The sequence below is a fragment of the Sus scrofa genome, chromosome X, assembly GCF_054392235.1.
Source record: "Sus scrofa isolate SSC_HxYL_T2T_F1_AM1 chromosome X, Sscrofa_HxYL_maternal_Yorkshire_Landrace_v2.0, whole genome shotgun sequence".
In the NCBI taxonomy this organism is placed as follows: domain Eukaryota; kingdom Metazoa; phylum Chordata; class Mammalia; order Artiodactyla; family Suidae; genus Sus; species Sus scrofa.
This window is the reverse complement of record NC_139401.1, coordinates 126,752,980-126,767,740: the sequence shown is the minus strand read 5'-3', so window position 1 is coordinate 126,767,740 and position 14,761 is coordinate 126,752,980. Positions and strand designations below refer to the sequence as shown.

General features: G+C 36.4%; 1 protein-coding gene across 1 annotated transcript in view; it reads right to left on the bottom strand.

Moving 5' to 3' along the window:
- Positions 1–239: 239 nt before the first annotated feature.
- LOC110257811 (uncharacterized) overlaps positions 240–14,761 on the bottom strand; it is a 182,762-nt gene continuing 168,240 nt past the window's right edge. The window contains exon 3 of the mRNA XM_085006449.1: positions 240–3,426. Coding sequence (XP_084862575.1) covers positions 3,369–3,426 — 58 coding nt within the window. The 3' untranslated portion in view covers positions 240–3,368. The remainder of the gene's footprint in view (positions 3,427–14,761) is intronic.

Here is a 14,761-nt window from a genome sequence, read left to right as displayed (position 1 = left end):
TCACTGAGTAAATAAAATAAAAATAAAATAATAAAAATCAAAGAAAAAAAAAGTTCTCCACGCATGTATAACCCACAAATTGAAAGAGGAGTTCTGTGACACCTGCTATAGAAATGAACATAGAAGGGATGGATCCCCTGACCAAGGTGTAACTCACAAGACCCATTTCTTTTCACAGAGAAATAGGCATGGATCTCTTTTCACTATGGGTCATTTGAGTCTCTGGCCTCATCATCTTCTTTTTTTTTTTTAATGCTTTTCTTTTGCTGCACCTATGGCATGTGGAAGTTCCCTAGCCAGAGATCAAATCCATGCCAGGGTTGCGACCTGTGCCTTAGCTGCAGCAATGTCTGGCCCCACCTTCTAAAGTCTAAAGCTGTCAGCAGGTCTGTTTATCACAACAGCCACTACAGCATCACTACCCTTCCCCTGCTCTGTTGTGCTTTGATTCTCTCTCAATCTCTGTCTCTCTTACGGATTTCCCTTTCCTTGATGCTCAGTTACATATTTAAATTTCACTTTGATTATATTTTTGGAGGCAGAAGGAAAGGAAGCCTATCTTCACTGGCTCAGTCTGCTGTATCCAAGCATACTCTTGGATCATGGTTATTGATCCATTCGATCTTGCCCATGTATGTAAGATGTATTTATTTACTGATCTATATTCAGTAATATATTACCTGCTACAGGAAAAAACAAAGACAAGAATAATAAACCTTTGATTTCTAAGAGCTCACAATCTAGTTGATAAAATACATAATCATACAAATGCTGAAGTCACATATGGGCACTATATACTAACTCCCCATGTGAACCAAGGCACTAGAAGAAATGCAGGAAAAAACAGTCTATGCAAAGATTCGAAAAGTAATAGCTTGCCAGAAGAATCCTTTCAGATTCAAAGAGCAGAGGCCTATTAAAAAAGTAAAATAAATGTGTGATCCGGCAGGTTTTGGAAAACTGTCAATGCTCTCTCAGACATTACACCATATTGCTAAATCAGCAACACATTATTATTGATTTCACATGATAGTGTCAAGCTGAACTAACGTTATAACATGGGATTGAATTGAAATTGATGTACCTGAATAATTTAAGCTCTTATTATAAGTCAGCCATTTTTTTAAGAGCATAATCATTTTAAAAATGAAGTCTTCAAAAACACATGATATCACTTATATATGGAATCTTTTAAAATGATACATATGAACTTATATACAAAGCAGAAATAGACCCACAGACAGAGAAAACAAACTTATGGTTACCAGAGGGGAAAGGTTGGGGAGGGATAAATGAAGAGTTCAGAATTAACATATACACACCACTATATGTAATATAGATAAACAACACTTTATAGCCCAAGGAAATGTATTCAATATCCTGTGATAACCTAAAATGGAAAATAATCTGAAAAATAATATATGTGTGTGCATATATATATATATATCTGAATCACTCTTCTGTATACCTGAAACACACTGTTAATCAACTATATACATATATATGTTGTGTGTATATATAGATATATATGTGTGTGTATATAATATATGCTTTCAAAAATTTCAGCAACCCCTCAAAGTTAAAGCTTAAATTAATGTAAATAATGTATTCCACGTATGATCAAAGACACAGAATGATAGTTGAGAAATAAATTCATCACCCCAAATTGGGAGCATTATTTAAACAACACCTTCCATTTACTGACTTTAACTTAGGATGACCAATCAAGGCAATGAGAGTCTTTAACATTTTGTAAATGTGCTCGCTCAGAAAGTGTACAGGGGAACTGAGAAAACTTGCAAGAACCAGAGTGAGAAAATGACTCATTTGGTGAGACAAGAAAAACATGTTTTCCCTCTAGATTTTAAAAAACATATCGCAGATACATTGAAAGCAGTTTTAAAGTTCTGAGAAGAAAATTCAGAATATCTGCACTTGGGGAAAAATTATCTATTACCATTTCAGAGAAGGAAGATGGAGACCAAGGCACAGCAGAAAGACTGAGCTAGGCCCTTAGCAGTTTTCTGAACAAACACAAGGCTGTTCTCACTGCTCCCTAACATTTTTTCTCATCCACAGTCAATCACCCTTGTCCATCTTGTACCAAGTCAGTCATCCTGCCCTTCTTTTGTAGGATTAGTGTTGCAAGGGAGTGAGAGTGAATAGCATGACACTGCTAAGGTCTGGACATTAAAACACTGCATGTGAATTTTTCTGTGCTCACTCCTCTTCCTATGATCTAGAACATGGACATGGCTGCCATCCAACTCCAACTATGTCAATGAGGATAATGAGCAGAGACAATAGTAGAGAAGTAGGAAGAAAAGTAGCCAAAGTCATCTTCAAATGGAGCAGGGTAGCCTGCCCATCCATTCTGGACTCTTTACTAATACAGAAATAAACATTTTTGGTCTTTAAATCACTATAAAATTGGATCTGTCACAGAGGCATAGCCTACCAAACACATCATCATAAGCCAGAAATGTGTCGAAGCTGTTTTGGACACATGAATTAGTAATAAACACAAGAACCTCAAAGCAACATGAAGTACTTTAAACGCTTTCCTCTATTGCATGCCATTCTTGCCACTCACCAACAAAGACCTCAGATGCATTGGAAACGAAATTAGCTACATGGTAAAGATGGGGAACCACCAAGGTGAGAGAGGTAGCTTTTTAATCACCAAATTGTTCCAAAAGAATAAAAAATTAGAAACCAACTGTATGACTCACAGCTCTGTCCTTATATAGAAATGTTATTCTATATAAAATGTTTTATACACAATTACTGACTCATAAAATTCTGGATTATTTTGCACCAGAAAATCCTGAACAAGAGGTCAAAAGTACATGTATGATTCATATGCCCCACTCCTATCAACTTTACAAATGTATCTCTGTGATTGAATAGTGTTTTCCCATTAAACAACACTCTAATTTCCAAATATAATAACTCTTCTCCACCAGTGAGGCCCAGTTGCCTGAACACATCCAATGCAGTAACCTGGAGGCTAAAGCTAAAGACCTTCAGACTACTACACAGGAAATATTCAGCTAAAGGGACTGTGGTCATGACTATAACTGTGAAACCCATTATCTTTTTCTACAATAAAATTAATAAAGATGTTATATTAAAGAGAACATAAAATCTATTTACATAACAAAGTAAGAATAGTATTAAAAACTTCCATTTATCACCACTTGCTTCCTCAACACTCAGCTATGCCTTTTGCTGAGTTTAAACTATGAAGTTTAAAGAAATGAATTCCATTGACCTTATTGTATATTACAAGAAATACAACATCATCTTTACCCTGCTTGCTTCACTGTTCAAAGATATGGTGTCTTTCCAATTTTGCAGTTTGGAGTTCATTTTTGCCCCCATGGGATCATCTTGACTTCCAGAAATCCAGAGTAGCGAGGATGCCTGAAAAAGAAAGACACAAAAAAACAAAAATGAAGTTTTAAAATTTTATCTTAACTCCAATCATGATTATTTTATGCTAAAGAGCATACTAACAGTTTGCATTAATACAGAAAACTCTATTCCATCTTTGCTGAGAGACATGTTAGTGAAATCTTAAGATTCTGGTTTACTTTTCTCCCAAATCAGCACTGTGAAATACCCCATCTGTCTTCTGCCATCTTTTTTTAAAAAAATTTATTATACTTGATTTACCAAGTTCTGTCAATTTCTGCTGTACAGCAAAGTGATCCAGTTATACATACATACATATGTGTGTGTGTGTTTATATACATATATATATATATATATATATATACACACACACACATTCCTTTTCTCACATTATCCTCCATCATGTTCCATCACAAGTGATCAGATATAGTTCCTTGGGCTATACAGCAGAATCTCATTGCTTATCCTTTCCAAATGCAATAGCTTGCATCTACTAACCCCAAACTCCCAGGCCCTCCCACTCCTCCTCCTCCCTCTTTGCAACCACAACCTTGTTCCCTATGTCCATGAGTTTGTTTCTACTCTGTAGATAGGTTCATTTGTGCCATATATTCAATTCCAGATACAAGTGATATCATATGGTGTTTGTCTTTCTCCTTTTGACTTACTTCACTTAGTATAAGAGTCTCTAGTTAGTTCTATCCATGTTGCTGCAAATGGCATTATTTTGTTCTTTTTGTGGCTGAGCATTATTCCAATTTCCAGATTACAACCCCTCTTTTGGTAACCTCAATATAAGGGCTTTTCAATTTGTATCAGAGGATTTTACATCTTTATGCACAATTAACTCACATGACTTGGAGTTCCCGTCGTGGCGCAGTGGTTAACCAATCCGACTAGGAACCATGAGGTTGCAGGTTCGATCCCTGCCCTTGCTCAGTGGGTTAACGATCCGGCGTTGCCATGAGCTGTGGTGTAGGTTGCAGACGCAGCTCGGATCCCGCGTTGCTGTGGCTCTGGCGTAGGCGGGCAGCTACAGCTCCAATTAGACCCCTAGCCTGGGAACCTCCATATGCCACGGAAGCAGCCCAAAGAAATAGCAACAACAAAAGACAAAAAGACAAAAGACCAAAAAAAAAAAAAAAAAAAAACCTCGCATGACTTAACTGTTTGTGTTCAGGATTTGGTGTTAGTCCCACAATTAACTATGTACATATCTCATATAAAATAACCTCACCATCAAGACAATGTTTTCAATTCATAATCAACATTAAAATAGTATTGTTTTCAATTGTAACTAAGAATGATATAAATACATTATGAATAAAGTATTTGAAAGGCAATAATGACATACTTGATTTAAGCCCTAAACTTACCTTATGTAAGGGTTATTTTCCAAAGTTGAGACTCCACTGTGCTGTAATTTTCTCATGGCTTATTTATAGGTGTATAGAAGTACATTAAGAAAGCTCAGTGGTAGAGTTCCCATCGTGGCTCAGTGGTTAATGAATCCAACTAGGAACCATGAGGTTGTGGGTTTGATCCCTGGCCTTGCTCAGTGGGTTAAGAATTCAGCATTGTCTTGAGCTGTGGTATAGGTTGCAGGCGTGGCTTGGATCCTGCATTGCTGTGGCTCTGGCGTAGACCAGCAGCTACAGCTCCAGTTAGACCCCTAGCCTGGGAACCTCCATATGCCCCAGGAGTGGCTCTAGAAAAGGCAAAAAGACAGAAGACTATATATATATATATACACATTGAATTTTATATGCATAAAAAATTCATCCATAAAAAAAGGAAATATTGGCATTTGCAACAACATTTATGAACCTCAAAGACATTATGATAAGTAAAATAGGTTAGAGAAAGACAAACACTGCATGGTCTCAATTAGATGTGGAATCAAAAAAAGACTGAACTCAGAAAGTTCCCATCATGGCTCAGTGGTTAATGAACCAGACTAGTATCCATGAGGACACAGGTTTGATCCCTGACCTCGCTCAGTGGGTTAAGGATCCAGTGTTGCTGTGAACTGAGGTGTAGGTTACGGACATGGCTCAGATACCAAGTTGCTGTGGTTGTGGCATAGGTTGGTGGCTACAGCTCTGATTTGACCCCTAGCTTGAATTATAGTTAACAATATTGTATTGTATATTAAAAGTTGCTAAGAGAGTAGATCTTAAACATTATCATCACAAAAGAAAAGATAATTCTGTTGAGTGACAAATGCATTGATTAATCTTATTGTGATAATCATACTGTAATACATGTTTATCAAATAATCATGTTTTATGCCTTAAACCTGACACAATGTTATATGTCAACTATATATCAATAAACTATAAACAAATAAAATTTCTCATAAGGGAGGCTGTGTGATGCAGATGTTAAGAGCATGACCCAGATCAACTAACAACTAAGTTTAAAAACCTGTTCAACTATTTAATAACTATGCAATTTTAGATAATAAACTTTACTGATCCTCAGTCTCTTACTGGAAAAATAGGAATATTTATAGTACTTGCCTCAGTGGGTTACCTTGAAAATTAATCTACATAAAGCATTTAAGTGTTTAGCATGGTGTCTCATACATAGTAGGCACTCTGTAGATAGTATATAAATTTAATTTTTCTACAAATCACAGTTGAGAATTTATCATTGTACATACCTATTTCTTATTAACATCTTATTGGGTACTTTAATTTTATATTCTCTACTCATTACACTCCCTTCACCCTTACATCTAGGTTAATATAGCAAATACACTTAAAGCAACACTGTCATTCTCTTTAGTCTACAAGTCTTGTCATGAAACTCAATAGCCCTTGATTTATCACTTTAGTTTGTTTGGCTTTTTTTTTTTTCTTTTTACTACACTGGGATTTACAAATTGGGATATACTTACATGGCTATTTTAAAAGCTATTCTGAACTCACCCTGCTTTTTGAATTTTCTAGAAGATATCAGAATTCCAGTCTAAGTTTCAACTATTACACCAAAGGCAATAAAATATGGAAAAGTATGGCAATTCTAGGAATTAGCCATTTTCAGGAAACTACTAGAATGTTTGCTCCACCAAAAAGAGGGTGTAAAAGAAGAAAGATGACAAATCATTATATGTTGGGTCCCCAAGAAAAAAAAGAATTTGAGATGCAGAGATATCTACTCAGGAATGACACTGGAATAAACACCTGTAGAAGGGAGAGAAAGGATGGGCTGTCCTGAAAAAGAGGTTAAGTTGGAAGGCAGAACAAAGAAAACCTTCAGTGACACCATGGGGAGTGAGGGGGCTCAAATGGCCATTTGGAATTGTCCTGAATTGAAACAAGATGCCAGGCCTTTTAACTCCTGTATTAATCATACATGGTTGTGGTTGGCTCCAGAAAGGGATCTGGCCTTGGATAAGGTAACCTTCCAAAGCTGAAGCATTCCTGACAGGGACTGACGGAGAAGGCTATCTACAGACAGCACTTGCAGCAGCTAACACATCCTTCACTGAAAGAGAATCTGAGTGGTGCATCAAATGTACATCACACAAAAAGAGAAGCAATATATAAGTAAAGATAATATCCAGGATAATAAATCATGAAGATATATCAGGATGACAACTATGCAGCATACCTAGAGAGCAAATACTTTAGATTAGAACAGAATGACCAAGGGCTCCAAGAAGGATCTCTCTAAGGAGGAACCAAAATAAAACAATAAATTACTTGATATGTTTAAATTTATGGTAAGGGAAGTTACCATTATAACAGAGAGTTTAGGAATGAGTTCCTGGTATATACATAGAAGGAATACCAAGCAAACAAGTAAGGAGATAATTTATTAGCTCAGAAGGGAAAGAAAAAATTATGCAAAAAGGACAGTGTTCTCCTTGTACATTATTGTGTGGTTCATCTGCAATAAATAACTGCATATTGCAAATAATAAAAGTATTGAACATGAAGACTAAACAACATGCTACTAAAAAACCAACGGGTCAATGAGGAAATCAAGAAAGAAATTAAAAAATACCTCAAGACAAATGATAATGAAGACATAACCACTCAAAATCTATGGAACACTGCAAAAGCAGTGCTCAGAGGGAAGTTCATAGCAATACAGGCCTTCCTCAAAAAAGAAGAAAAATCTCCAATCAACAACTTAACCCACCACCTAAATGATTTAGAAAAATAACAAACAAAACCTACAGTCAGCAGAAGGAAGGAAATCATAAAGACCAAAGAGGAAATCAATAAAATAGGGATTCAAAAAACAATAGACAAAATCAATCAAACCAAGAGCTGGTTCTTTGAAAAGGTAAATAAAATTGACAAACCTCTGGCTAACTCACTAAGAAGAGGAGAGAAAGAACCCAAATAAACAAAATAAGAAATGAAAAAGGAGAAATCACAGCAGACATTGCGAAAATACAAAAAACCATGTGAGAATACTATGAACAATTACATACCAACAAATTTGACAATCTGGAAGAAATAGACAACATTCTAGAGTCTTACAGACTGCCGAAACTGAATTAAGAAGAAATAGGTCAACTGAACAGACCGATCACTAGAAATGAAATTGAAGATGTCATAAAAACTCCATACAAATAAAAGTCCAGGATCAGATGGCTTCATAGGCGAATTTTACCAAACATACAAAGAGGAACTGGTGCCCATCCTCCTTAAACTTTTTCAAAAGGTTGAAGAAGAAGCAACACTCCCAAAGACATTCTATGAAGCCAGCATCGCCCTAATTCCAAAACCAGACAAAGATACCACCAAAAAAGAAAAGTATAGGCCAATATCTTTGATGAATATAGATGCAAAAATTCTCAACAAAATTTTAGCCAACTGAATCCAACAATGTATCAAAAGATCGTACACCATGACCAGGTGGGGTTCATCCCAGGTTCACAAGGATGGTTCAACATACGCAAATCAATCAGCATCATACACCACATTAACAAAAAAAAGTCAAAAATGATATGATCATCTCAATAGACGCAGAAAAAGCATTTGACAAAATCCAACATCCATTCATGATCAAGACCCTCGCCAAAGTGGGTATAGAGGGAACATTCCTGAACATAATCAAAGCCATTTATGATAAACCCACAGCAAATATAATACTCAATGGGGAAAAACTGAAAGCCTTCCCACTAAAATCTGGAACAAGACAGGGATGCCCACTCTCACCACTGCTATTCAACATAGTACTAGAAGTCCTAGCCACAGCAATTAGACAAACAAAAGAAATAAAAGACATCCAAACAGGAAGCAAAGAGATAAAACTGTCACTGTAGGCAGACAACATGATACTATACATAGAAAACCCTAAGGACTCAACCCAAAAACTACTTGAACCGGTCAACAAATTCAGCAAAATAGCAGGATATAATATTAATATTCAGAAATCAGTCGCATTTCTGTATACTAACAATGAACTTTAGAAAAGGAATACAAAAACACAATACCTTTTAAGATTGCACCCCAAAAGATCCAATACCTGGGAATACACCTGACCAAGGAGGCAAAGGACCTATATGCTGAGAACTATAAAAACATTAATCAAGGAAAGTAAAGAAGATGTAAAGAAATGGAAAGATATTCCATGTTCCTGGATTGGAAAAATCAATATTGTAAAAATGGCCATACTATCCAAAGCAATCTACAGAATCAATGAAAATGGATCAAAACAAAAATTACTGAATAATTGTACTGAGGAGTTTCAGGGAGGAATATCCAAACCAGAACATCTCAAAAGCATGGAAATATAGATCTAATCACCTGGAGAAATAAAAAATCTAAGTGTATGGTGAGTGTTTGTTTTTGGACAAAATTAATAAGAAGATGGGAGTAGGAGAGGAGAGAGCTGTGTGTTTGTGTGTGAGAGAGTATGTGGTGGGGGAGGGAGGGAGGGAGGAAGAAAGGGAGGGAGTGATGGGCCACTTGGAACTTTACACTTTAGATATATGAGTTTGGTAGAATAAAAAAAATTAAGTTAAAATAAAAACGCCCTCTCTCGAAATCTATTCTCTCTTCCCCATCATGGTGGCTGAATTGTATTCCAAATGTGCTAGAGCAAAAAGACGCAATTCAAATAGGAGTCAGAATACCTGAATATGTTACATATGCACAATGCACATCCAAGAAAGAGAAGTCATATTTAACCCTGGGCCTTGGCTAAACCAACATACTTAGTAAAACTAGACTATGTAGTATATATTTGGCCATATTTAAAATCTCTTACTATGGATTGACTCTTTAATATCCCTGAAATGAAGTTAAATTATTGCCTTCTCTATATAATGCCTAATCTGTATATTGCCTAATCCTAGGAGCAGCTAGAGTTAAAATCCTCTTTCCTTGACAGTTTAAAGTATAAAAGAATAGAACGTATATTTGAACTAGGAGACAGAGTCTTTGTTCAAAAAACAAGTTCCCTCTACTATAAATATTGTTTGAAATATGAGATAAAGAGTCTGGCTCCATGATTAGAACCCTAAACATTATAGATCTTTCTTTCTTTACTATGCACACTCTAAATTTCTTGAAACCTGGTTGTTTCCTATTGACTTAAAAGCAACCCATCACTGCAAATACTTTTCAGGGCTCTGAACAGCACATAGTAGGTGCTCATAGAGTATGTCTCAGGGGAGTGAGATATCTTCTTTCTGAAGATAATTGTTAGGTGGAAGTGAATGACTTGAAGGAAAAAAATAGATTCTAGAACTTAATACATGATAAACCCTTTTTAAATAAAGGAAACATCAAACAGGAACATATTTAAAAACTCAATATAATATTTGATACATAAATAAAAAGGAAACACTACCAATCTTATTTTTATAGCAGTCCAACAAAACGTATTTTTTTAAAATATTTCAGGCTGCATTTCCTTTCTCTGAGAACTACTGTACATTGATGTGAATTGCACAAAGATTCAACACAACGAAAGCTGGATAAACCATGCTCAAAAAGATATGAGAAGGCAGAGCTCTTTCCTTCCTCATTCAGTTAGCTGCAGTTTCAGGGAATGAACTGAGAAAATAGAGCAGAATGGGAGCACCATCTTTTAATACCTCCGTAAAGAGATGGAAAAAATGTTTCTCTTCCTGATGGTAACAGGAATGTCCTGGGCTACCCTGAGTCTAGGCTCAGCATGGTGTCCCATTTAAAAGAAACACAAATCTGATTCCAAACAACATTGGAAAGTAGCCTGGGTTTTCCAGAGGCTTTTCTGAAGAGACAGGAGAAAATTTCAAAACACAATAGAGATATCCTTCCCACTCCCAATTTTTCATTTTTCATAACTGCTCTGATCTCTCTCAAGGTTTCCTAATCCCCTTCCACTTTTTCCAGAAACTGCCAGTCTCCTTGGATTGTCTCCTCACAACTCCCTTCACTCTTAGGTCAGGTTCCTTTAGGTCCATTCCACACTCCTAGTATTTCTTTGCTTTCTCCTCCAAGAAGCTCCAGGCAGAACTAGTTTACCTCTTCCCTCGGCTTCTCACATTATGCATCTCCAACCCATTACCATGTCTGTCACACCAAAAGCTTGGAAGCCAAGAAATCCAAAAACTCTGCCTGGATGTTCAAGTGGAAACAGTGACAATCCTTAGGTGGTGGTATTTTTAATTAGCTTTGGTTTTCATTTTTATGCTTTCCCATATTTTATACATTTTCTATAATGGACACATTTATCTTTTGTAATAAAATAAAAATTACTTAATATTAAATCCAACTAAGCCAGCAACACTTACTAGAACTGCCACGTGTTCATTTTGAACTTGTGATACTTTAAATGTTACCTCACCTTGATTGTCTTCTTTTCCCATTGTTGCCAGAGGAATGGTGGGATTCAGTCAAGTTTGGGGTCTAATGTAACTATGCCAGCTTCTCTAAAGCCATTCCCTGAATCAAACCAGCCATTGAAAGGCAAATAAGTTGAATAGACTTATTTTGACTTCTATGAAATTGATTGGTGTGTGTGGGGGGGTCTTTTGTCTTTTTAGGCTCACACCCGGGCATATGGAGGTTCCCAGACTAGGGGTTGAATCAGAGCTGTAGTCACTGGCCTATTCCACAGCCACAGCAACGAGGGATCTGAGCTGCATCTGTGACCTACACCACAGCTAACAGCAATGCTGGATCCTTAACCCACTGAGTGAAGCCAGGGATGGAATCAGCGTCCTCATGGATGCTAGTTGGGTTTGTTAACCACTGAGCCATGAAGCGAACTCCAAAGTTTATTGTCTTAAACTGTGCACTTGTAACACTTTGAAACTGGAAATTCAATTCAGTGACATGAAATTCACAAAATTCTGTGAACAGATGCTGCAAAGGTTCATTTCTACTGAAACACACAGTGGCCTAATCACATGGACTCACAGAGGTTTCTCTCAGACCTCAGTGCCAAAAGAAGTTGTGGTACCCCTCAGCAACTTCCATAGGTTATTTTATTTTTTTAATCATGTAAATCAGCATTTTTTTCCTCCTTACTCCAGATAACGTTTATAACCTATCTTTAGCAATTGAGTAGAACTTTCTGGTATGCTATGATATTTTCTTACTTCTAACTTTGTCTGGAAATACATTATTTTCTTTGATACTCTGTTTCCCTTTGTCCTGATCTATCCTTCTTATAATTTTCTAAGTTTATTCACATGAATTAGCTGGCTCAGATTCTCAAAAAGATTAAACTGTGCCTCACTACATCATGGTATAAAGATATCCTAGAAAAGACAAAAGGGAGCTGATTCTCAAGAACATTTTTGAGGCAAACCATATACCAGAGACCACTATTTGAATACCTTAGCCAAGCTGCTCTTGATAGTAAATATCCTGCTGATGTGCTTTATCATCTGGTTTCATCTCTGCACTATGATCTATGGGGAGGGTCTTGTCTATCATGCTTGTCATTTCTTTAGAGTGGGACACTCTGAGGGTCTTGAGTTAAGTAAGAACATGAGTCTTGTGATCTTGTTCTTTTTAAGGTGAAAACAAAGAAGCTACTTTTCAATCATAAAATACTGTTTTTATAGATTATGCTATCTCAGAATCTCTGATGGTTACACAAAGTGGAAGCTTCCCTCTCAGGGAAAGTTTAATAAGTCATTTTCAGCACATGGGAAAGATCACATTTATCACTGTTTATTGTGACGCATCATATATGACATCATTGTATCATACCTAATTATGAATTATATATGTTATACATACATGTATATTACATATATGTGTATATTAAATACTTAACAAATATAACATTAAATATCACATACTATTATTTAATATCAATTGTCATTATTAATTTTTATAATTTGCTAGATATGTTACCTAATTTATTCTTCACAGCAACACTAGGAAGCATACAGTCTGTACTGTAATAAACGTGTTATATATATCATTTATTTATGTGCCACAATTACCTTTCAAGTTAGAAAATATTATTATTCACATTCTTAGAAATAAGGAATCTGAGGTTTAAGAAAGTTAAGTAAGTTTTGCAAGGATTTCAGATTCTCAGAGGAGGAGTCAGATATTGTAAACTATCTGTCTGACCCCAGAGCCTGCGCAATGAACCATCCTGTTACTCTGTCCTTTTCAGCTCATAAATGGGACAAGGTTCTGAAACCACATGGCAGCATAAAAAGTAAACATGAAGAGTTGTACAGAATAGAGGTTAAGAGAAAATTTAGATCTGGGTTCATATACCAGTTCTGACACTTAAAAATTGTATCACCTTGAGCAAAAGACTTTTTCAGCACTTGTTCCCTGACTGTCAAATGTGGATAAAAATGACTACTTTATAGAACTATTTGGAATTGTAAACAAGATAAGGCCAGTTCAGCACTAAGTGCTTTAATATTAAGAGGTAGCTATTAATTTTGCTGAGGTTCCCTTTTTGGATGACAAGGAAAATAGGCACTAAAGTGATAATACACAGCACTATTATACTTTCATTTATTCAGCCATTCATCAGATATTTCTCACAGTCTTTCAACAAGTGAAAAGCAATAAAGTGGTAGTAACCAGAGCCCAGAACCAGTGCGTGTCCATTCCACTAGCCAGCACATGCTCTTAACCCTCCATGTTGGCTACACATTCAGCAAACTATGTGTTTGTCTCCCCAGCAATCTGCTCTGCACGATGGACTATGATACATGTTAAAATGCAAAACCAAGGAGCATGCAGCCATCACCCTAACACTGAGGAATTCACAGATTAGCAAGGGAAGATATACATATGAACCACTACATCAGACAGAGTGAGAACTGTTTTAACGGGAACATAATTCAGTAAGAGCACAGTGGCGGGGGTGATTAATTTGAAAAGAAAGGGTAAGTTTTCAAGAAGAATTTATGTATGAAAAGGACTCGGGAAAAGAGAAAGGTAAGGGAATAGGCATTCCAGGGAGCAGGGGTGGGGGCAGTCTGAGTACAGGAACAGAGGAAAGAATGAGAATGAAATTCAAGAAAGAGGTTTTGAATAGTTGAATGAACTTAAAATAGCAGACTCAACTCTCCTGAATGTATATGAAAACTAGAAGCAATCAATATGGTCCTTTAAATGGACAATGTGGATATCATGAGATTCACTCACAGAAGACCACCTTGGATTTCACTCATAGTCTGGTTTCCATCTCTCTCCTCACTCTTTCCTTTTTTCTCTCTTCTTGGATTCTATCAACTTTAACCATCTTCTCACTTTCCATAGAAACTTTGGAGGAGAAAACTCGTTGGGGGAAACCTGTACACACCACAACTGGCCATTGAGAGAGAAGTTCCTACAGGCTATTGAGAACAGATAGGGTGAAGAATCTTGAGATGGAGAGATGATTTTGCCCTGTCCAGGAGGGCCCAATCCTTAAAGAGAGAAGCAAGAGAAAGAGAAGTGAGAGAAACAGAAGTCAGAAGAGAGGGATATTTGAAGATTCTATGCTGCTGGATTTGAGGATGTAGGGAGAGAGGCATGAGCTAAGTAGTGTGAGAAGCTTCTAGAAACTGACAGAGCAAGGAAACAGAATTTCCCCTAGATTCTCAAGAAAGGAAGACAGCCCCAATGATGTCATGATTTTAACTCAGTGAAACATATGTGGGATTTCTGATCTATCTAACTGGAAGCTAGTAAATTTGTACTGGTTAAAACTCCACATTTGTGCTAATTTGTTGCAATCGCAATACAAAAGTAGTACAGGCTGTATTTAGTTCCACTGATAGTAACTCCAAGGCATCAGAAAAATTTTAATACACATTTTTCTTCTGAGAAGACAGAGATGCTTAGGATATATACCAGCTTAAATATAGCTTAACATTATGAACAAAATCAACTTTGTGAAATTTAAGTATTCAGAAAAT